This window comes from Typopeltis vanoorti, chromosome 8 (assembly GCF_054136105.1).
Source record: "Typopeltis vanoorti isolate ZY-2024b chromosome 8, IOZ_Tvanoo_1.0, whole genome shotgun sequence".
Lineage (NCBI taxonomy): Eukaryota > Metazoa > Arthropoda > Arachnida > Uropygi > Thelyphonidae > Typopeltis > Typopeltis vanoorti.
The window spans coordinates 120,790,059-120,808,253 of record NC_143556.1 but is presented as its reverse complement, the minus strand read 5'-3'; the positions used below and the strand labels follow the sequence as shown (position 1 = coordinate 120,808,253).

At 37.8% G+C, this 18,195-nt stretch overlaps 1 protein-coding gene across 1 annotated transcript in view; it reads right to left on the bottom strand.

Annotated features, from left to right (window-relative positions):
• Cubn (Cubilin) overlaps positions 1–18,195 on the bottom strand; it is a 2,223,842-nt gene that overhangs the window by 2,058,929 nt on the left and 146,718 nt on the right. The window contains exon 4 of the mRNA XM_090396294.1: positions 9,817–9,909. Coding sequence (XP_090252420.1) covers positions 9,817–9,909 — 93 coding nt within the window. The remainder of the gene's footprint in view (positions 1–9,816; positions 9,910–18,195) is intronic.

Sequence of the window (18,195 nt, the reverse complement as noted above, 5' to 3'; positions counted from 1 at the left end):
ATATATATATATATATATATATATATATACACACACACAAGTATATATCTGCGTATAGAAAAAAAGGGCATTACCTTATTCCCATTCTTATTGTTGTCTTCATAGACTCCAATCAGCTTTCCACAAACCTTAATTTTATCTCCAATGTTTACCATTACGATGTAAGTTTCATCGATTCCAGAACTATTTTTCAATTTTGAGATCACTGTTTCTATTTAATTGCTACTTATTTTAGGTTTTCTTTATTTTCTCTCCTTAATTATCCTGATATTTTTATTTTTTCATCACCTGCATATAATTTAATAACTGATAATATTTTTAAATGTGATATGTGAATACATAAGTAATTCAAATTCACATATTATTTCTTTTGATTTCAGATCAACCATTCTCCATATTTGTTTTTGTACTCCATATATGTCGTATTCCAATTCTTAGAGTAACCTTCCTAATATTTTTACTCTATAAGTCTTTTTTTTTTCTTTTTCTTCTATACTCTTCATATTTGGCAACATTAATCTTTCTTTTGTAAATGCTTATTAATGTTTTTTTTAGATATTTTAGTGCTTTTATTTCTTCTTTATATACTATGTGACTTTTTTTCACATTTTTTATTCTTTGAATTTCTTTAATTTTCTGACTCACTTTATTTATATCTTATTGGAATAAAAATTTTCCTACAGTAATTTTCTTCATTATCACTTTTTGTGTTCACAGATGTTACAACTAAATCTAACATCCAATTTGGTATAGATATTTGGAAATGATAATCAATCATGTTGTTCAGGGGAGAAAACACACATCTAAAAATAATTAACTAATAGGAGGGAATGAAACATATAAATTAGTTGTTATCATATCAATGTGCAGGAATTTGTTCATAGGGCAGAGGGGAGGTAAGGGCATAAGAAAAGGCCATCCCTAGAAGTTGCATAAGGCAAGCATGAGCAGGGAAAATGAGGAGTAAGTTCTTTTCATGGAGAGTGGATGGTGCATGGAATGCAATGCATGGGAGTAGTGAAGTACCTGTGAATAGGTTGATGATAATATTAACAATAATAATCCCTTTTTTTTGGTCACTCTTACAATCACTTTATCAGTTGTTTTCATACTCATTACAATTGGTTTTTCAGTCATTCCCATTTTTGTTGCTCAAGCAGTTGTCATTCTAAACTAATACACTGTTAAATTCTAGTTTTCTTGAGTCATTTTCTCTTTCCCAGAAAACAATTTCTCAAACAATCTAACAACATATTCATTCAATTGCAGACCATTCCGAAAATGCAAATCCTTCCACCCATCAAAATTGTCTCATAGGCCAAATTACTGTGCACAGTGCCTCCTATAAAAATTGTGCTTAAAACCATTTTCCATTTATTGCAATCCTCAGCTGACCACTGATTGCAACTTTTGAACACTACAGTTCAACAGTAAACAATGATATAGCTGAATATATCATTATCATCATCATCAAATTCTAGACATTTACCCTCAAGGGGTGTACAGGATGTGATAGTACTACATGAAAAATTTACATCATTACTAATTTCCTATCTACAATTTTCCTCCAAATCATTCTGTTACTGGTGATATGGATAGGAGAATGGCTCAGGGAGAGATACCATAAGGTGGTGTATGGAGGAGCCGAGTCCAGAATGAGGCAGGTGACCAGTGGTGTACCTCAGGGCTCTGTGCTTGGGCCAATGTTGTTTAATTTGTATATAAATGATATAGGAAACGGCTTAAAGGGAGATATTCAGTTGTTTGCTGATGATGCAAAGTTGTGTAGTGCAATAAAAAATCAAGCTGATGTTGAAAGTTTGCAGGAGGATTTAAATAAGCTGGTAAAATGGGCAAAAGAAAATGGATGTCAGTTCAATGTGGAAAAGTGTAAAGTCATGCATTTTGGGATTAAAAGATTACCAGCTGTGTACTACATCGATGGAAAGGTACTCCAAGAGATTGATGAGGCTAGGGACTTAGGGGTATTGGTAGATAGGGAGATGAAGTTCAGAGGACACATTGCTAAGGTGTCCAAGATTGCACATAGGATTACTTGGTTGTTGAGGAACACACTGACATCCAGAGATAAAGAGGTTATTATTCCCCTTTATAAAGCATTGATACTTCCACATTTGGATTACTGTGCTCAGGTCTGGTCACCTGGATTCCTTGGAGATCAGGAGGCTGTGGAGAGGGTTCAGAGAAGAGTGACCAAGTTGGTGAGTGATATAAAAAATACTCCCTATATTGATAGATTGAGAGCTTGTGGATTGCAGAGATTGGTTGATAGGCGAAGAAGAGGTGATATGATAGAAACATTCAAATTACTAAAAGGTTTTTATAGGATTGATGCAGGGGAAATGTTTCAGCTGTGTGATAGTGATGGAAGAACAAGAGGTCATCTCTGGAAATTAAAGAAGAGTGTGGTTAACAAAGGTGTCAGAACAAGGTTTTTTGCCTGGAGGGTGGTGAATGAGTGGAATTCACTGCCTGACTTAGTTGTGAGCTCTTCGTCTGTAAATGAATTCAAGAAGAGATATGACAGATATTGTTTTGCTAGTTTGGGTCTCCCGCGATGAGTCTACTGACTCCATGGAGATACCCGTAATAATAATAAAATAATAATAATAATAATAATAATAATAATAATAATAATAATACTGTCAAGACTCCAACATTATCAGATCTTATATTTCTATCATCTAAGGCACTTTGTACCGTATCAATCCACCTATATCTTGGTCTTCCTCTGAGTCGTTCTCTGCCAACCTGGCAGAGAACACTTGTTTTACTAATCTTTCTTCAGCCATTCTGTTTAAGTGACCATGCTGCCTGAGATTAGCTCTGCTAACACATTCCTGGATGCTGATAATGTCAAGTTCTTTCCTAATATCCTCGTTTTAAATGTGATATTGCCATTGATGCTATCTGTCAAGCCTCTTATCTTTCTCAGGACTACTCTCATTTCTGTGGTTTCTAGTCTTTGGTCAAGTGTTTTATTTCTGACCCAGCTCTCAGCTCCATAAGTTAAAATGGGTTTGAACACTGTCTTGTATACAGCTAATTTAGTGTTACGACTAATTTTCTCTTATTCCATATGAATTTATTCAATCGACTGCCTCCCATACCAGCTTTGTTGATTCTGCTGTCTATTTCCATATTTAATTTACCATATTTAATTACTTGAAAAGGGAGTTCGAGGTTATATCGTAGTGTGTAGTATTCGTGCAAGCTCCTGATAACATAAGTATTATTTTCAGTTATTGTTGATAAAATTACTTAATATTGCGTAGTTTTGTTTGCCTTGCGTATTTTAGTGCATCTGTTTGTGTGTTTTTGGTGTGTTATAACTTATAATTTGATAAAACACATTGCAAATAAGTATGGCACCTGTACGAAGGAAAATGGCAGCCAGTAATGATGGTTCGCCATCTTTATCAAAGAACAGTAGTATAAAAGAAATGAGTCAGTGTACTAGCTGTGAAATGTACGCTTTGCAGAGTGCGGTCAGAGTGTGGTTAGATGATAATAAAGGATTGAATGTGTGTAGAAAATGTAGGGAGAATGAGGAATTGAAGTGTATTTCGGATCGTGAGTGTAATATTTTTGTCAAACTTCAGAATGAAGAAAATAGGGATATGACAAGAAACGGCAAGGTTGTACATGAGAATTGTAAGAGTGTGAATGTAGAAAGTGTGAATGATAGTATTAATGGTTTCTCAGAGAATAAAAAAGATGAGATAGATGCACTGAGTGAGATCGCATTGTGGAATGGTGCGATAGAAAGGGCAAAACAGCAGCTAGAGTGCATGAACAAAAGTCAAATGAATGAACCAACCAATAATAAAAGGTATGACAGGAAAAATAGATGTATGAATGCGAACATGAACAAAATGAAGGATAGAGTGCTGTATGGAGACTTGTTAGTACAAGGTGTATTAGTAGAGGATTTGACAAAACGTACCAACCTGGTGCAACCATAAAGGATGTAACTGACTCTATTAGCGAGCAAAAGGAAAGGGTGAAAGAAATGATTGTTGTGGCAGGTACGAATGATATGAAAGGAGATAAAATGGAAATGATAGAAGACCTGAATGAATTGTTTGAGGTAGCAAAAGAAAAGAGTGAGAGAGTTAGAATGATTAATATTTTGCCACAGTATGACTGTGAAATGTTTAAAAGGAGGGCCATAATTGCGAATGACTTAATGCGTGAGTTATGTATGACAAGTGGTGTGGAATTTTTGGACGTGTGAAGTGAGTTTGATGGGCGAAAGGATCTATATAAGATGGATGGCTTGCATTTGAATGGTTACAGTGTAAGAAGACATGAGAAAGTCTTGCTGAATGTAGTGGATGTGCAAATTCAGGGAAACTACATTTGTTAAGGGGAGGGGGGAGTAGATATACAGTCCTTACGGAGGCAGTTGAATGTAAGAATGAATATAATATGCTAGAGCAAATAAGGCCAACAAATCAGAATGGGATAGTTAATATAAGGCATCAAGGTAGGGTTGGGGCTAATGGGGGTCTTAAATTCATGTACACTAATACTAGGAGTATTAGGAACAAGAAGGAAGAGTTTTTGGCCATGGTTGGCACTTCCAGACCACATGTTATTGGTATTAGTGAAACATGGCTGACTGTCGATGATATAGCTAGTGGGATTGAATGTGATGGGTATAGTGTGTTCAGGAATGACAGAGAGAATAAAATGGGGGGAGGAGTATTGTTGATGATAGCTGATGAGCTGCAGCCAAGGAGAATAGAAGTTGAATCGCAGGATAGAGAAAAGAGCACATTTGAGGCATTTTGTGAGACTGTGGCTAGCAGAACTAAATATACAATTGGGTGCTGCTATAGACCAGGTGATGGAAAAGATGGTGGTGACAGTATGCACAAGCAAATAGAACAAATGAGTGGAAGGAGGGTGATTATTATGGGAGATTTCAACTATGGTAGCATTGATTGGAGTGAGGAGAGGACACACGGGAGGAAGGAATTGGATTTTATGCGGTTATTAAGGGATAACTATCTGCGACAGCATGTAATGGAAAATACTAGGACTCAGAGAGTGCTTGACCTAGTCATTACATCTGAGGATTTGGCTGTAACAAATATGACCACATTGCCACCAATCGGTGAGAATGATCATAGGGTCTTAACTTGGGAGATGGCTAAAGGTGTGAAATTTTCAATTTAGACAGGGTACATGTGGAATTCTCGGGCAGGAAAGTATGACAAGCTTAAGAGTTTGATTAGTTCAGTGCCATGGTATGTACAACTGCAAGGACTAGAAGTTGATAGTGAATGGGAGGTAGTTAAGAAGTGCTTGCATGAAGCAATGGCTGACTGTATATCTAGAGTCCGAATAATAAATCAAGTAGGGGTTAAATGGATGAATAATACCATTAAGCTTGAGCTGCAAAAAAAGAAACAATTATAGAGGGAATTTAAAGAGAAAGGTGACCGGCAGGCACATGAATGGTATAAAGCTCAGGCTAGAAGGGTGACAAGTGTGGTAAGAAAAGCAAAAAAGGATTACGAAAGAATATTGGCCATGCAGGCTAAAGAGAATCCTAAACAGTTTTTTAGATATGTGGCAAGTAAAAGGAAAAATGTACATTGCAGAATGAATTTAAAGAATGCCGATGGTAGGGAGGTAACTGAATCAGTTGAGATAGTTGAGTTACTGAGTGAGCACTTTGGAAGAATATATCATTAAGGTAGTGACATTGCAGAAATGAATGAACCACTAGATTATACGGGAATTGTGGTGAATGAAGTGGAGGTGAGTAGTCTACTGCATAACCTCAATGTCAATACATCTGTGGGATTGGATGGTATACCAGCTCATGTTGTACGAAAAGCAGCTAAAGAATTGTCAGTACCCTTGACCATTTTGTTTAATTTGAGTCTCGGGTCTGGGTTAGTCCCGAGCGGGTGGAAAGAGGGGAAAATAGTTGCACTGCATAAAGGTGGTTCCAAGACTGCTGTTGTAAATTACCGACCGATTAGCATATCAGGAATCATTGTCAAGGTCTTAGAGAAATTGGTCAAGAAAAGAATACAGGATTGGATAGATGAAAATGGGATATTGTATGGGGGACAACATGGTTTTGTGAAGGGTAGATCATACCTCAGTAACTTGCTCACGTTTTATAACACAGTGACGGCTGAACTGGATAGGGGTAATGGGTTTACAGTGATACTACTGGACCTTGCCGAGGCCTTTGATAGGATCCCACATGGAACCCTAATCAGTAAACTGGAGCAGATGGGGATAGATATAGGGTTGGTGAGATGGATAAGAGGGTGGTTGAAGGAGAGATACCAGAAAGTGGTTTATTCAGGAGTGGAGTCTAAAAGACATCTTGTGACTAGTGGAGTGCCGCAGGGCTCTGTTCTTGGACCACTGCTTTTCAATTTGTTCATCAATGATATTGGAAAGGATTTGAGAGGAAGTGTTCACTTGTTTGCTGATGATGCAAAGTTGGGTAGTGCAATTGTGAGTGCACAGGATGTCAAAATTTTGCAGGATGATCTGGATAGTTTGGAGGACTGGGCTAGGAAAAATGGATGTCAATTTAATGTGGCAAAGTGTAAGGTTATGCACTTTGGGGTGAAAAGAATAGCAGCAGTATATCACATTGGTGGAACCGTACTCCAGGAGATTGATGAGGCCAGGGATTTGAGAGTGTTGGTGGATAGGGAGTTGAAGTTTAGGGGGCACATTGCAAAAGTGACTAAATCAGCTCATGAAATCACTCGGCTTCTGAAAAATACTTTAACATGCAAAGACAAACAAGTTGTTGTTCCTCTGTATAGAGCCTTGATAAGACCCCATCTGGACTTCTGTGCCCATTTATGGGCACCAGGGTGGTTTATGTGGAAGCTGGGAGGAAGTGGAGAGGGTCCAGAGACAAGTGACCAAGATGATAGCAGGTCTGTGGAATGAACCATATGAGAATAGGTTGAAGATTTGTGGGTTGTAGAAATTGGATGATAGGCGAAGGAGGGGTGATATGATTGAGACATTCAAATTACTTGATATAAGATTGATCCAGAAGATATTTTTGAAAATATGACTGGTGGTGGGAGGACTAGGGGCCATGCATGTAAGCTGGGCAAGAGTGTGGTTGACAAGGGTGTTAGAGCTAGGTTTTTTACTTGGAGAGTGGTGAATGAGTGGAATAAGATTCCAGAGTGTGTTGTGGGTGCTATGACCATGAATGAGTTCAAGACAAGGTATGATAGATACTGTGTGAATGTTGAATAGTTGTTCTTGACATGATTTTAGGGCCTCCCTCGATGAGTCTGTCGACTCCTTGGAGTTTCCCGGAACAATAATAATAATAATAATCTTCAGTAAAATCATGCCTAAGTAGCTGAAATGTTTCACTTGTTCCACAGGTTCCCCATTCACAACACAGTTAACATTTTCAACAATTCTACCTATTTCCATTGTCTTGGTCTTTTTAATGCTGACCTTCATACCATATCTATTACAACAGCTATTCAATTTAGTCAGGGAATCTTGCGGACTTGTAACAGATTTATTTAGAAGTATAATATCATTTAGAAGCATAAAGCAAAGAGCTGACATTAACATGATATCCAATTCTGATATCATGTTTAATACCACTTTCCTTCATAATGTGATCCATATAGATAATGAATAACAAAGAGGATAATGTACATCCTTGTCTCACACCAGATTTAACATTAAACCATCTTCCTGTACTTCCTTCAATTCTAACTGCTGACTTACAACTCAAATAAAGACTAAGTATTGCTTGATATAATGCCCCATTGACACCATATAACTGCAGCGTATTGAACAGCTTCTCTCTTGACACCTTATCATATGCCTTTTCCAAATCGACAAAATTTAAATACAGATCTTTGTTATATTCCAATGCTTTTCAACTGTTTGTCGTAAAGTGAAGATCTGATCCTGACAGCCTCTATTTGGCCTGAATCCAGCTTGTTCTTCACCAAGCTTTTTTCCACAATTCTTCTCAACCGTTTCTCCAGTATACTTGCATAGATCTTGCCAGGAACACTCAGTAGGGAAATAGCTCTGTAATTCTCACATTCAGTTTTATTTAACTTTTTATATATGGGTACTATTAGAGCTCTATTCCAATCATCGGGAATTCGTCCCTCTGTCAAGGCTTTCTGAACTATGCAGCGCAGCCACTGTAAGACTTTTATACCACCGTACTTCAGCATTTCTGGTCAAATATCATCTATTCCTGCTGCCTTTCCACATTTCAAGCCTTTGATGGCTTTTTCTACTTCAAGTACGGATATGTATTCCTGACTGTATGCCTGTTGAGTGCTTTTTACCACTGTGCTCTCACTGCTTGTTTCATTTAGCAATTTTTTGAAGTAATTACTCCATACTTCAAGGATATCTTTTTCTCCTATTTTCGTGTCACCTTTACATCTCTAACTCCTTTTACAGCACTCTTTCCTCCATTTCTAAGCTTCTTCAACAATCTCCAGAATATCTTACTACCTTCTTGATATTTATTTTCTATGTTCTTGCCAAAGTCCTCCCATGACTTTTGTTTAGCTAGTTTTACACAGTGTTTCGCTTTTTTACATTTGTCTCTGTATTCTCTAAGAGCAAAAGCTGACTTATTTGCCAGGAACTTTTGATATGCTTTCTTCTTTTCCTTCACTGCCTCTTTAACTTCCTGTGTCCACCATGGCATTCTGATTTTTCTATCCTTGCAGACGAGCTCACCACATGCCTCTCTGGCTGAATCAATCAGGGTTTTCTTCAAAGCTTGCCGCTGAATCTCCAAGATTTGGTTACTGTTCTCAAACTCTTTCATTTTTCCTTCAATAATCTTTGTGTATTTTAGTCTACAGTTCACATCTGAGAGCTGCTCAACTTTTATTCGCTTTAAAACTTTCTTACATGTTATTCTTTTCAATATGAAATTCAATTTTATCCTGCTCAAGACTAAATAGTGATTGCTTCCAATTTCAAATCCTCTGTACACTCTGGTGTCCTGCACCAGGGAGAAAACATCACTATCAACAATAACATAGTCAATGAGACTTTTCTTATGCCTCTTCTCTCCATGTGACTTTGTGCACATTTTTATGTTGGAACATGGTGTTAGTAATAACCAGTCCATGTCCTGAGCAGAAATCCAACAAATATTTGCCATTATTATTAGCTTTGCTCTTTTCTCCAAATTTTCCCAAAATATTTTTGTATGTCTCACAATCATTTCCTACTCTGCTATTTAGATCCCCAACAAGGACCAATTTTTCCTTTTTCATTTTGTCATTGCTTTTTCTAAAGCATCAAAAAATTTCTCCACTTCTACCTTAGTAGAACTTTCTGTGGGACCATAGGCACAAATAAGTCTCATTGTCCAATTCCCCATTCTGATATTTGCCCACATCACTCTACTTGAGACTGCCTGCCATTCAAGAAGATTAGCCTCGTATTTTGTGTTGAATACTATGGCTACTCCTTGTTTTCCTTTATTGTCATTTCCTGAATATAACATTTTGTATTTATTGCTCAGAAAGATCTCACCAGTTTTTGTCTTTTTGGTTTCAGTCACCCCTATTATGTCGATCTGGTTCTTATCTAATTCTTCAGCTAGCTCCATTTCTTTGCCATTCAAGCTTCTTATTTTGATAGTACCGATCTTTAACTCTGGTGATGTTGAGTTGGGGTGTGCTTTCAGATTTGTTTTTGTTTTGTTTTGCTGAATATATAAATATGGATAATTTGATAAAAATAAAAAAATTTAAAAAAATCTCTAAGTTTCATCAAACTTACATTTTGTTCCAATTGGTTCATACGAGGTACTATATCTGAAAATGGTATAGTGTGCAGCATCTGCAATTCCTGTACTGTCTGCATGACAGTTTTCTATCAAAGTAAACATATACAAATAAAAATAAATGTATTAAACCATCTCCAAAATAATATTTAATTTTTCATTAAGTACCAGCTCTACTTTAATAAAAATTAAGCCATTGTTAATACTAAAGTCCTTGGAACATTAAAAATCTAAAATTCAGAATTTTTCTCTCATAGTCTTTCTCATAAAAATTATTACTATAGAGACATTTAAGTTAGTGAAGGGATTTTATCAGATTAATACAGAGGGGATGATAAAAAGAGTAGAAGGTGAGAGGGGAAAAACCAGAAGTCATTCCTGGAAAAGTGTGGTGTGAGGAGTAGATTTTTTAAATGGAGAACTATCAGTGAATGGAACACCAGAAAGTGCTGTTAATGCAAAGAGTGTTAAGGATTTTAAGATTCAATATGATAAATATGTTGTTGTCAGTTGAATCAACCTCCCACAACAAGTCGGTCGACTCCATGAAGGGTGTAATAATAATAATAATAATTATTATTATTATTATCTACACATACGAATGGCCACATGGTGATATCGCTGCTCCAGTTTCTATAGTTTTAAAGTGGTTCTAACTCCTGTTTACAATTTAAAAGTGTTGCAAAATAATTCTACTTGTCAAGCTGAAGACATTGATATATAATTCACCAAAATCAGTTAAGTAGAATCTAAATTTAAGTGGTTAAAACTGAACAAACCATGGATCGTGGTCACCAATGAGTTACAAAGGACGTTGCCACCTTTACAGTCATGCTACAGTTGCTCAAGGTGAGTCATGAAGTGTAACAAATGCCTGAAGGCTCTATCGTTGGACGGAAATCATATAACCTGCACGAAATGCCTTAGAATCCTCACTTTACATTTTCTGGCCTTTCAGAATCAATCTGGCAACATAAATTCATTGCAAAACATGAGGAATAGAAGTGCCTATACTGCATTGAGAACAACAAAGAAACGCTGCCATCCACAGTGTAGTCAGAGGCAAAATCAGATGATGAACTGAACAAGCAAAAAAATACAGGTGAGTTCCTATAACTTGAATTCTTTAAATATACTACTAGAACACAGTTTAGAGATTATAAAAAGCAAGCTTAGTATATTGTCCAAGAACTCTTTGATAAGCAGAACGAACAAATAACAAAAACAAATGTAAAAAGAAGGAGATTCTGATGGGAAAATTTAAATACAGGAATATAGACTGGAAGGAGGAGACAGTGTATGGGAACAAGGAGAGCAAATTTGCGGAAATTCTGAGAGATAAGAATCATAAGCAGCATGTGATTGAAGCAACTAAAGGTTTTAATGTTTTGAATTTGGTGATAACTTCACAAGATGTAGTTGCTAATGAAGTGTTGGCACTGCCATTGGTTGGGGAGAGTGATCATGAGGTACTTGTTTCAGAAGTGATGAAACAAGAAAAGGTTACTACCAAAAATGGATACATGCAGAAGTATAAAGCAGGTGATTATAGGAAGCTCTGTAGTCATCATCAGTATGCTGGGTAGATGAGCTGAGCTGAGCCGAAAAGATACTGACAATGCAGGGAAACTCACAATGCAGTATCTGACAAAAGCAATGTATGACTGAATACCGAGGATTAACCGAGTAAACAGAGTGGGAGTGAAATGGATGAAGAGCGAAATCAGGCAAGCTGTGCTGGAAAACAAAATGTTATGGAGGAGGTACAAGACAGTTGGTGATCAGATCCATGAAGAATATAAAGTGCAGGCTAGAAAGGTGATGAGCATGGTAAAGAAAGAAAGAAACGTGGGGGTATGAGAGGAGATCAGCTGGTCACGCCAAGGTGAAATCGAGGGAATTTTTCTGCTACAAAGCAAGGAGGAAGAGGAAGAATAATTATTACTATTAATATTATTTAGGCTTCCAAGGAGTCAAAAGACTCATTGTGGGAGGTCCTTCCTAGGAAATACAAATCCAACAAGACTCATCATGGCAGGTCCCTCCTAGGAAACACAAAGTCCATCATACCACTTCTTAAACTCATTGACAGTTCTCACTCTCACCACTCTATCAAGCAATGCATTCCACAGTTCAACCACCATCCATGCCAAGAAACCACTCCTCACCTTCTTGCTCACAGTTTAGTTTCCTTTCATAACCTCCAGGGATGGCCACTTGTCATCACTCCTTTCTGCTGTTCAACTAAGCGAAAGAACTCCCCAGTGTCAACCCTGTAACCACCTCTCAACAGTTTAAAAGTCTCAATCATATCACCTCTCCTTCTTCTATCCACCAAACTCTGCAGTTCACATTCTCTCAGCTGATCCTCATAACTAACATTGTACAGTCCTGAAACTGTCTTTGTTATCTGCCTTTGTACCCTTTCCACAGTTAATTTATCCCCTTTAAATCCTGGGGAATAAAATCTGACAACAACAGTCTAAGTGTGGTCTGATCAGGGTCTTATACAACAGAATGATAACTCTGCAGGTCAGTGTCCTTCTCATTATTGCAGCAATCCTATGTGTAACCTTGAACGCATTTGCAATATGTCCCTTGAATTTCAGGTTTCCATCAATCATCAACTCCAGATCTCGTCTCACCTACTTCTTCCGGTATAGCTTGAGGTTTGGGACACATCCCATCGATGTATCCCAAACCTCAAGACCATAAATTTTGCTGCATTAAACCGATACCCACATTCATTTGCCCATCTGTCTAGCTTATTCAAATCCTCTTGCAGGGGTGCCACATCTGTACTATTACTAATAACCCTTCTCAACTTCACATCATATGCAAACAACTGATTATAACCTTGCAATCCATTGACAATGTCATTGATATAAAGGTTAAACAATATAGGTCCCAGTACTGAGTCCTGTGGGACCCCACTTGTAACCCTCTGCTTCCTTGAAAAATTCCCCACTATACACAACTCTCTGATACTCATTGGAGAGCCAATCCTGAATCCAGTTGACCAATCTGACATTCAAAATCATGTGCTGCAACTTAGATATCAGCTTATCATGTGGCACCCTGTCAAATGCCTTCGCTAAATCCAAGAAAATGGCAGTATATGCCTTTCCCTCATCTCCTGCTCTTGTAACTTTAATATAAAAGGCTAGCATATTACTAAAACAAGAGCGCCCCCTCGCTCTTGTTTTAGTAATATGCTAAATTTTTCTAAGATCTTAACATATCTATATATATTATATATTAATATATCTAATTTTTCCAAGATCTTAACAAATACTGATAATACATAAACTGGCCTATAATTAGACACTTCCAGTCTGCTACCGCCATTATGCAATGGCACTATCTTATCTTCGTTCCATTCCCTGGGCACCTTTCCTGTAGACAGACTTTCATTGAAAAGCCAGGTCAAAGGAGCTGTCAGTTCCTTAGCACATTCTCTCAAAACTCGTGGTGAAATACCATCCAGTCCCACAGCTTTACTGACATCCAGATAACACTGGTGGATAGTCAACTGGTGCTACTAGGCGAATGCCGCGAAAGTCAAGTAGCATTGGCGACATAGACTTTTCAAAACTGATTCGATGTCCTGAGTGCAATATATATGCATGGCAGAATGTAAGAATGTGTTTGTGGAGAGGGAGAGAATGAGTGAAAGATGAGAGAAAGTATGGATTTGTCGTAAGTGCAATATACTGTTGGACCACAATACACAGCATGCGAAACTGACGAAAAGATTGATAGTGTACATGAAAGAAACGGAAATGAAACAAAAGATAGAGAGGCTGACGGAGTGAAAGAATGCAGGAATGTAGAAGTTAAAGTTATGAAAAACCAAAATAAAATGAAAACAGGAGAAACTGAAGGAGTGAAAGAATGCAAGGATGTAGAAGCGAAAGTTACAGAAAAAGTTGCAAAAAAATGAAGTGAAACGAAAGTTGGAGAAACTGAAAGAGTGAAAGAATGCACAGATGTACAAGCGAAATTAGTGATATTTGGGTGAAAGAAAGTATGAAAGGAAAAGGAAGTAAAGTCAAGCCGAACGAGATAGAGAGTGAAATTGTCAGAATGCAAGATTTAATGAAACAGATATTGGAAATGAAAAATGAAGTGAAGAATATGTTGAGTGGTGTTAGGCGTCTAGTGGAAATTAATGAAAGTATGCAAGAAAACAGAATGAAAGAACAAGGAGTAAAAGAAGTGACAAGTGATTCCAGGATAGTAGTATATGGAGAGTCCATAAGGTCTGCTATCCAGGTGGGAGAATGAGTTCGATAATTAAGGCGTTATACATGAGGAAGAAATGAGCAAGAGAGTCAGTTGTGATTGTAGGGACAAATGATCTAACTGGACATAAGGAAGAGATGAGGACAAATATCAGGAGGCTATTGAGAAGAGTGAAAGATAACAGTGTAGTAGGAAAGATTGTCAGTGTGTTATCCAGGTATGATGATGAGTTGCAAACGGAGAGCCAAAATCATAAATAGTATGTTGGTGGAGAAGGGAGTGGAGTTTGTGGATGCGGGGCATGTGTTTGAGGGAAGAATGAAATTATACAGGTGTGATGGGTTGCATTTAAATGGCTTTGGAGTGAGTGTGCTGGAGAAAGTGTTGCTGGATGAAAGTATAGTGTAGAAGTACAGTGTGTGATGCATGCCAGAGATCAGAAGGAAAAGTTGAAGAGAAAAATCAGGAGAGTGGTACTGAAGAGACAGCAGTGCTTGGCATTGGAAACAGTAGTGGTATGAGAGAGGAAAAGAGAACAGGAATACAAGAGGAACAGGGAGACATGGCATAGAGAGAGAGAGAGTGAATGTGTGTATGAAGATGGAGTATACTGCAATGTGGGTGGAGAAGTGGAGACTGAGGTATATGTGGTAAGCAGTGATAAAGGTGATTTGGCAGGTGTACTGGGGAAATCACAAGAAACATATGGCTTGATTAGGACTGGATATACACATAAAAATGAACTTTTGTGTTTGTTTACAAATGCCAGAAGTATCAGAAATAAAGGGGATGAAATGGTTTCAGTGATTGAGTTTATTCACCCCCAAATCATTGGAATAAGTAAACATGGTTGAATGAAGATGATATCATAACGGGAATAGAAATTGAAGGCTAGGGTATTTTTCATGAGGATAGAAAGGGCAGGAAGGGAGGGGAGTGCTGCTGATGATTGCAGGGGAAATAAGTCCACATAAGGTAGACATGAAAGGGGGAAATAGTGGCAATGGTTATGAGGCAGTGTGGTGTAACGTGGAGTTTGAGAGGAATTCATGTTTATTGGATGTTGTTACAGGCCTTGGAATGTGGAAGGTGGTGATGAAGAAATGTATAAACAACTTGGATTAGTGAACAAAGGAAGGGTAATTATTATGGGTGATTTTAATTATGGTAGTATAGATTGGAATGAAGAGACAGCATTTGAGAATAAATAAAGTGAATTTCTCGAGTTCTTGAGAGATAACTATCTTGGGCAGCATGTAAAGAAAGGCACATGATGATCAAGAGTTCTGGATCTCATCATTTCATGAGAGGATGTAATTGTTAAAGGGGTTTCACATTTTCCTCCAGTTGGTGAAAGTGATCATGAAGTAATCACCTGTTGTGGCTAGTCATATGCAGGCTTTTGCAATTAAAGGATATATGTGGAATTATAAGGCTGGTGATTATGACAAGCTTAGGAGACAACTTTGAGCTATAACATGGAAAGAGGAGTTGAGCGATAATTAAATAAATGCTGCATGGGATCTTACAAAGAAATACATAACAGCATCAATGTACGAATGTATCCCAAAGGCCAAAAGGCTGAATAAGGTTGGTGTAAAATGGATGAATGTGGAGTTTAAGCATGAAATCTGGAAAAAGAAAGTCCTTTGGAGGAAGTACAAGGTGGATAATGGTAATCAGTCACATGAAAAATATAAAGAACAAGCATGGAGAGTGACTCAGTTAGTAAGGAAAACAAAAGTAGAGTATGAGCAGAAATTGGCAAATCAGGCTAAGAAAAACGCTGGAGAGTTTTTCAGATATGTGGCAAATAGAAGAAAGAATGATCATGGAAAGATGAAGTTGAGAGATGAAAGTGGAGAATGGTAACTGCTGCAGAAGACATTGTTGAGGTATTCAGTGATCAATTTATAAGTGTTTCATCCTGATCACTGTGGAATCATGAGGAACTTATTGTAGCAGACATAGGAGAGGATAGCTTAATTGTGAGTGAGCAGAAGGAATTTGAGGGAATAAATAACCTTGATGTTAGTAAGGCGATAGGATTTGATGAAATATCACTATGCATCTTAAGAGAATGTTCCAGGGAACTGGCAGTAGCATTGGCATGCGTGTTTAACAAGTTTTGCAACAGTACAGGTTCCAAGGGAGTGGAAGGAGGGTAAAATTGTTACACTGCATAAAGGTGGTGATAAGGCTGTAGCTTCAAATTATAGACCGGTCTGTATATCTGGAGTTGTGGTGAAGGTGCTGTGAGAAATAGGATACAGAAATGGGTTCATAACAACAGTATTCTCTGTGGTTATCAGTATGGGTTTGTTAATGGGAGATCATGTTTCACTAACTTACTTATGTACTATAACAAGGTGACAAATACCTTGGACAGAGGAGATGCATATATAGTGGTGTACTTATATTTTGCAAAGGCTTTTGATAGACTGCCACATGACAAGCTTTTAAATAAATTGAAACAGAAGGGATTGGATAACAGACATCTGTGTTGGATCAGTGACTGGCTGTCAGATACGTATCAGAAAGTTGTATATGGGGGTGCAGTATCTTGAAAGAGAAAGGTCAACAGTGGTGTGCCACAGGGGTCAGTTTTGGGGCCACTGTTGTTCAATGTGCCTCCGTAGCGCAATTGGAAGAATGACGGTACATTGCGCCCTTTGATTGGAATAGGCCTAAGTTCGATTCTCGTTGCGACGGAAGGAAGCTTTATCTGGTCGATTTCAATCGAAGGTGAGTTAGCCGATCTCATATGGAGGTAGCAGGATTTTTTCTCCCGTAAACTCAGGTTTTTCATCCCGCATACAGACAAATCGGCCCTTCAGAACACACGCAATTTACAGACAAAACATACTAGTTGTGGTAGTGGTGGAGGTGGGCGGTAGATGGCGTTGATGGAGATGATTCGTAGTAGTGGTTCGGTGTAGTGGTTGAGACAGTTGTAGGTGTCCTCCCGCGATGAGTCTTCGGACTCCTTGGAGGTGTCAGGAATAATAATAATAATAATTTGTATTTAAGGATATTAGGTTGGGTTTAACTAATGATATCCAGCTGTTTGCAGATGATGCAAAACTGGAGAGAGCAATGCACAGTGAGGCAGATGTTAATGCCTTACAAGAGGACTTGATTAGATTGCATGAATGGGCAGGTAAGTGGAACTATCAGTTCAATATTGCTAAGTGTAAGGTTTTGAGATTTGGTGAGCAATGATAGGATGCAAAGTATACACTTAGTGGGAAAACTTGAACAGAAGAGATCTAGGAGTGATGGTGTAAAGGGACCTGAAATTCAAGGGCCACATTGCACAAATTGTGAAGACATCACATCGAATAATGGCAATGATGTGGAGAACCTTGACATGCAGAAATAGAGAGGTTATAATTCCATTGTATAAGGCCTTGATCAGGTCCCATATGGATTATTGTGCACAGATTTGGTCACCAGGTTTTCATGGTGACGAGGATATGTTGGAAAGGATACAGAGAAGATTCACAAAGGTAGTCAGTGGTCTTTGGAATGTGGAGTATGAGGACAGATTGAGAGAATGTAAGTTGCAGAGCCTCATGAATAGGAGGAAGGGGGGGGGGATATGATTGAGACATATAAACTGGTCAGGAGTTGTTATCAGATAGACATGGAAGAGATTTTTCATAGAACTGGAGAGGGGTGTAGAACAAGAGGCCATTGCTGGAAACTGTATAAGGTGGGTGTGAGCAAAGGAGTGAGAAGTAGGTTCTTTGCATGGAGGGTGGTTCTTGAGTGGAATGCATTGCCTGAGTATGTTGTTGTGGATGTGGTCACATTGAATCAGTTTAAGACGCAGTTGGATGACCATTGTATGCAATAGTGAGCACCTCCCACGATGAGTCTCTGACTCCATGGAGGTCAGGTGTTGATAATAATAATTTTTTTTTAACATTTTATTATTTCTCAGATAAATTACATACATTATATGAACACGATTATGCATAACAAATACTTTCTCGTACATAAAGTTTTTTTAAATAATAATAATAACAATAACTGTTTACAATGTATATTATTATAATATTCAAAATGATGATTATTACAGTTGTTTCTTTGCAATTTTACACTCTACATATACAATATCAATGGAC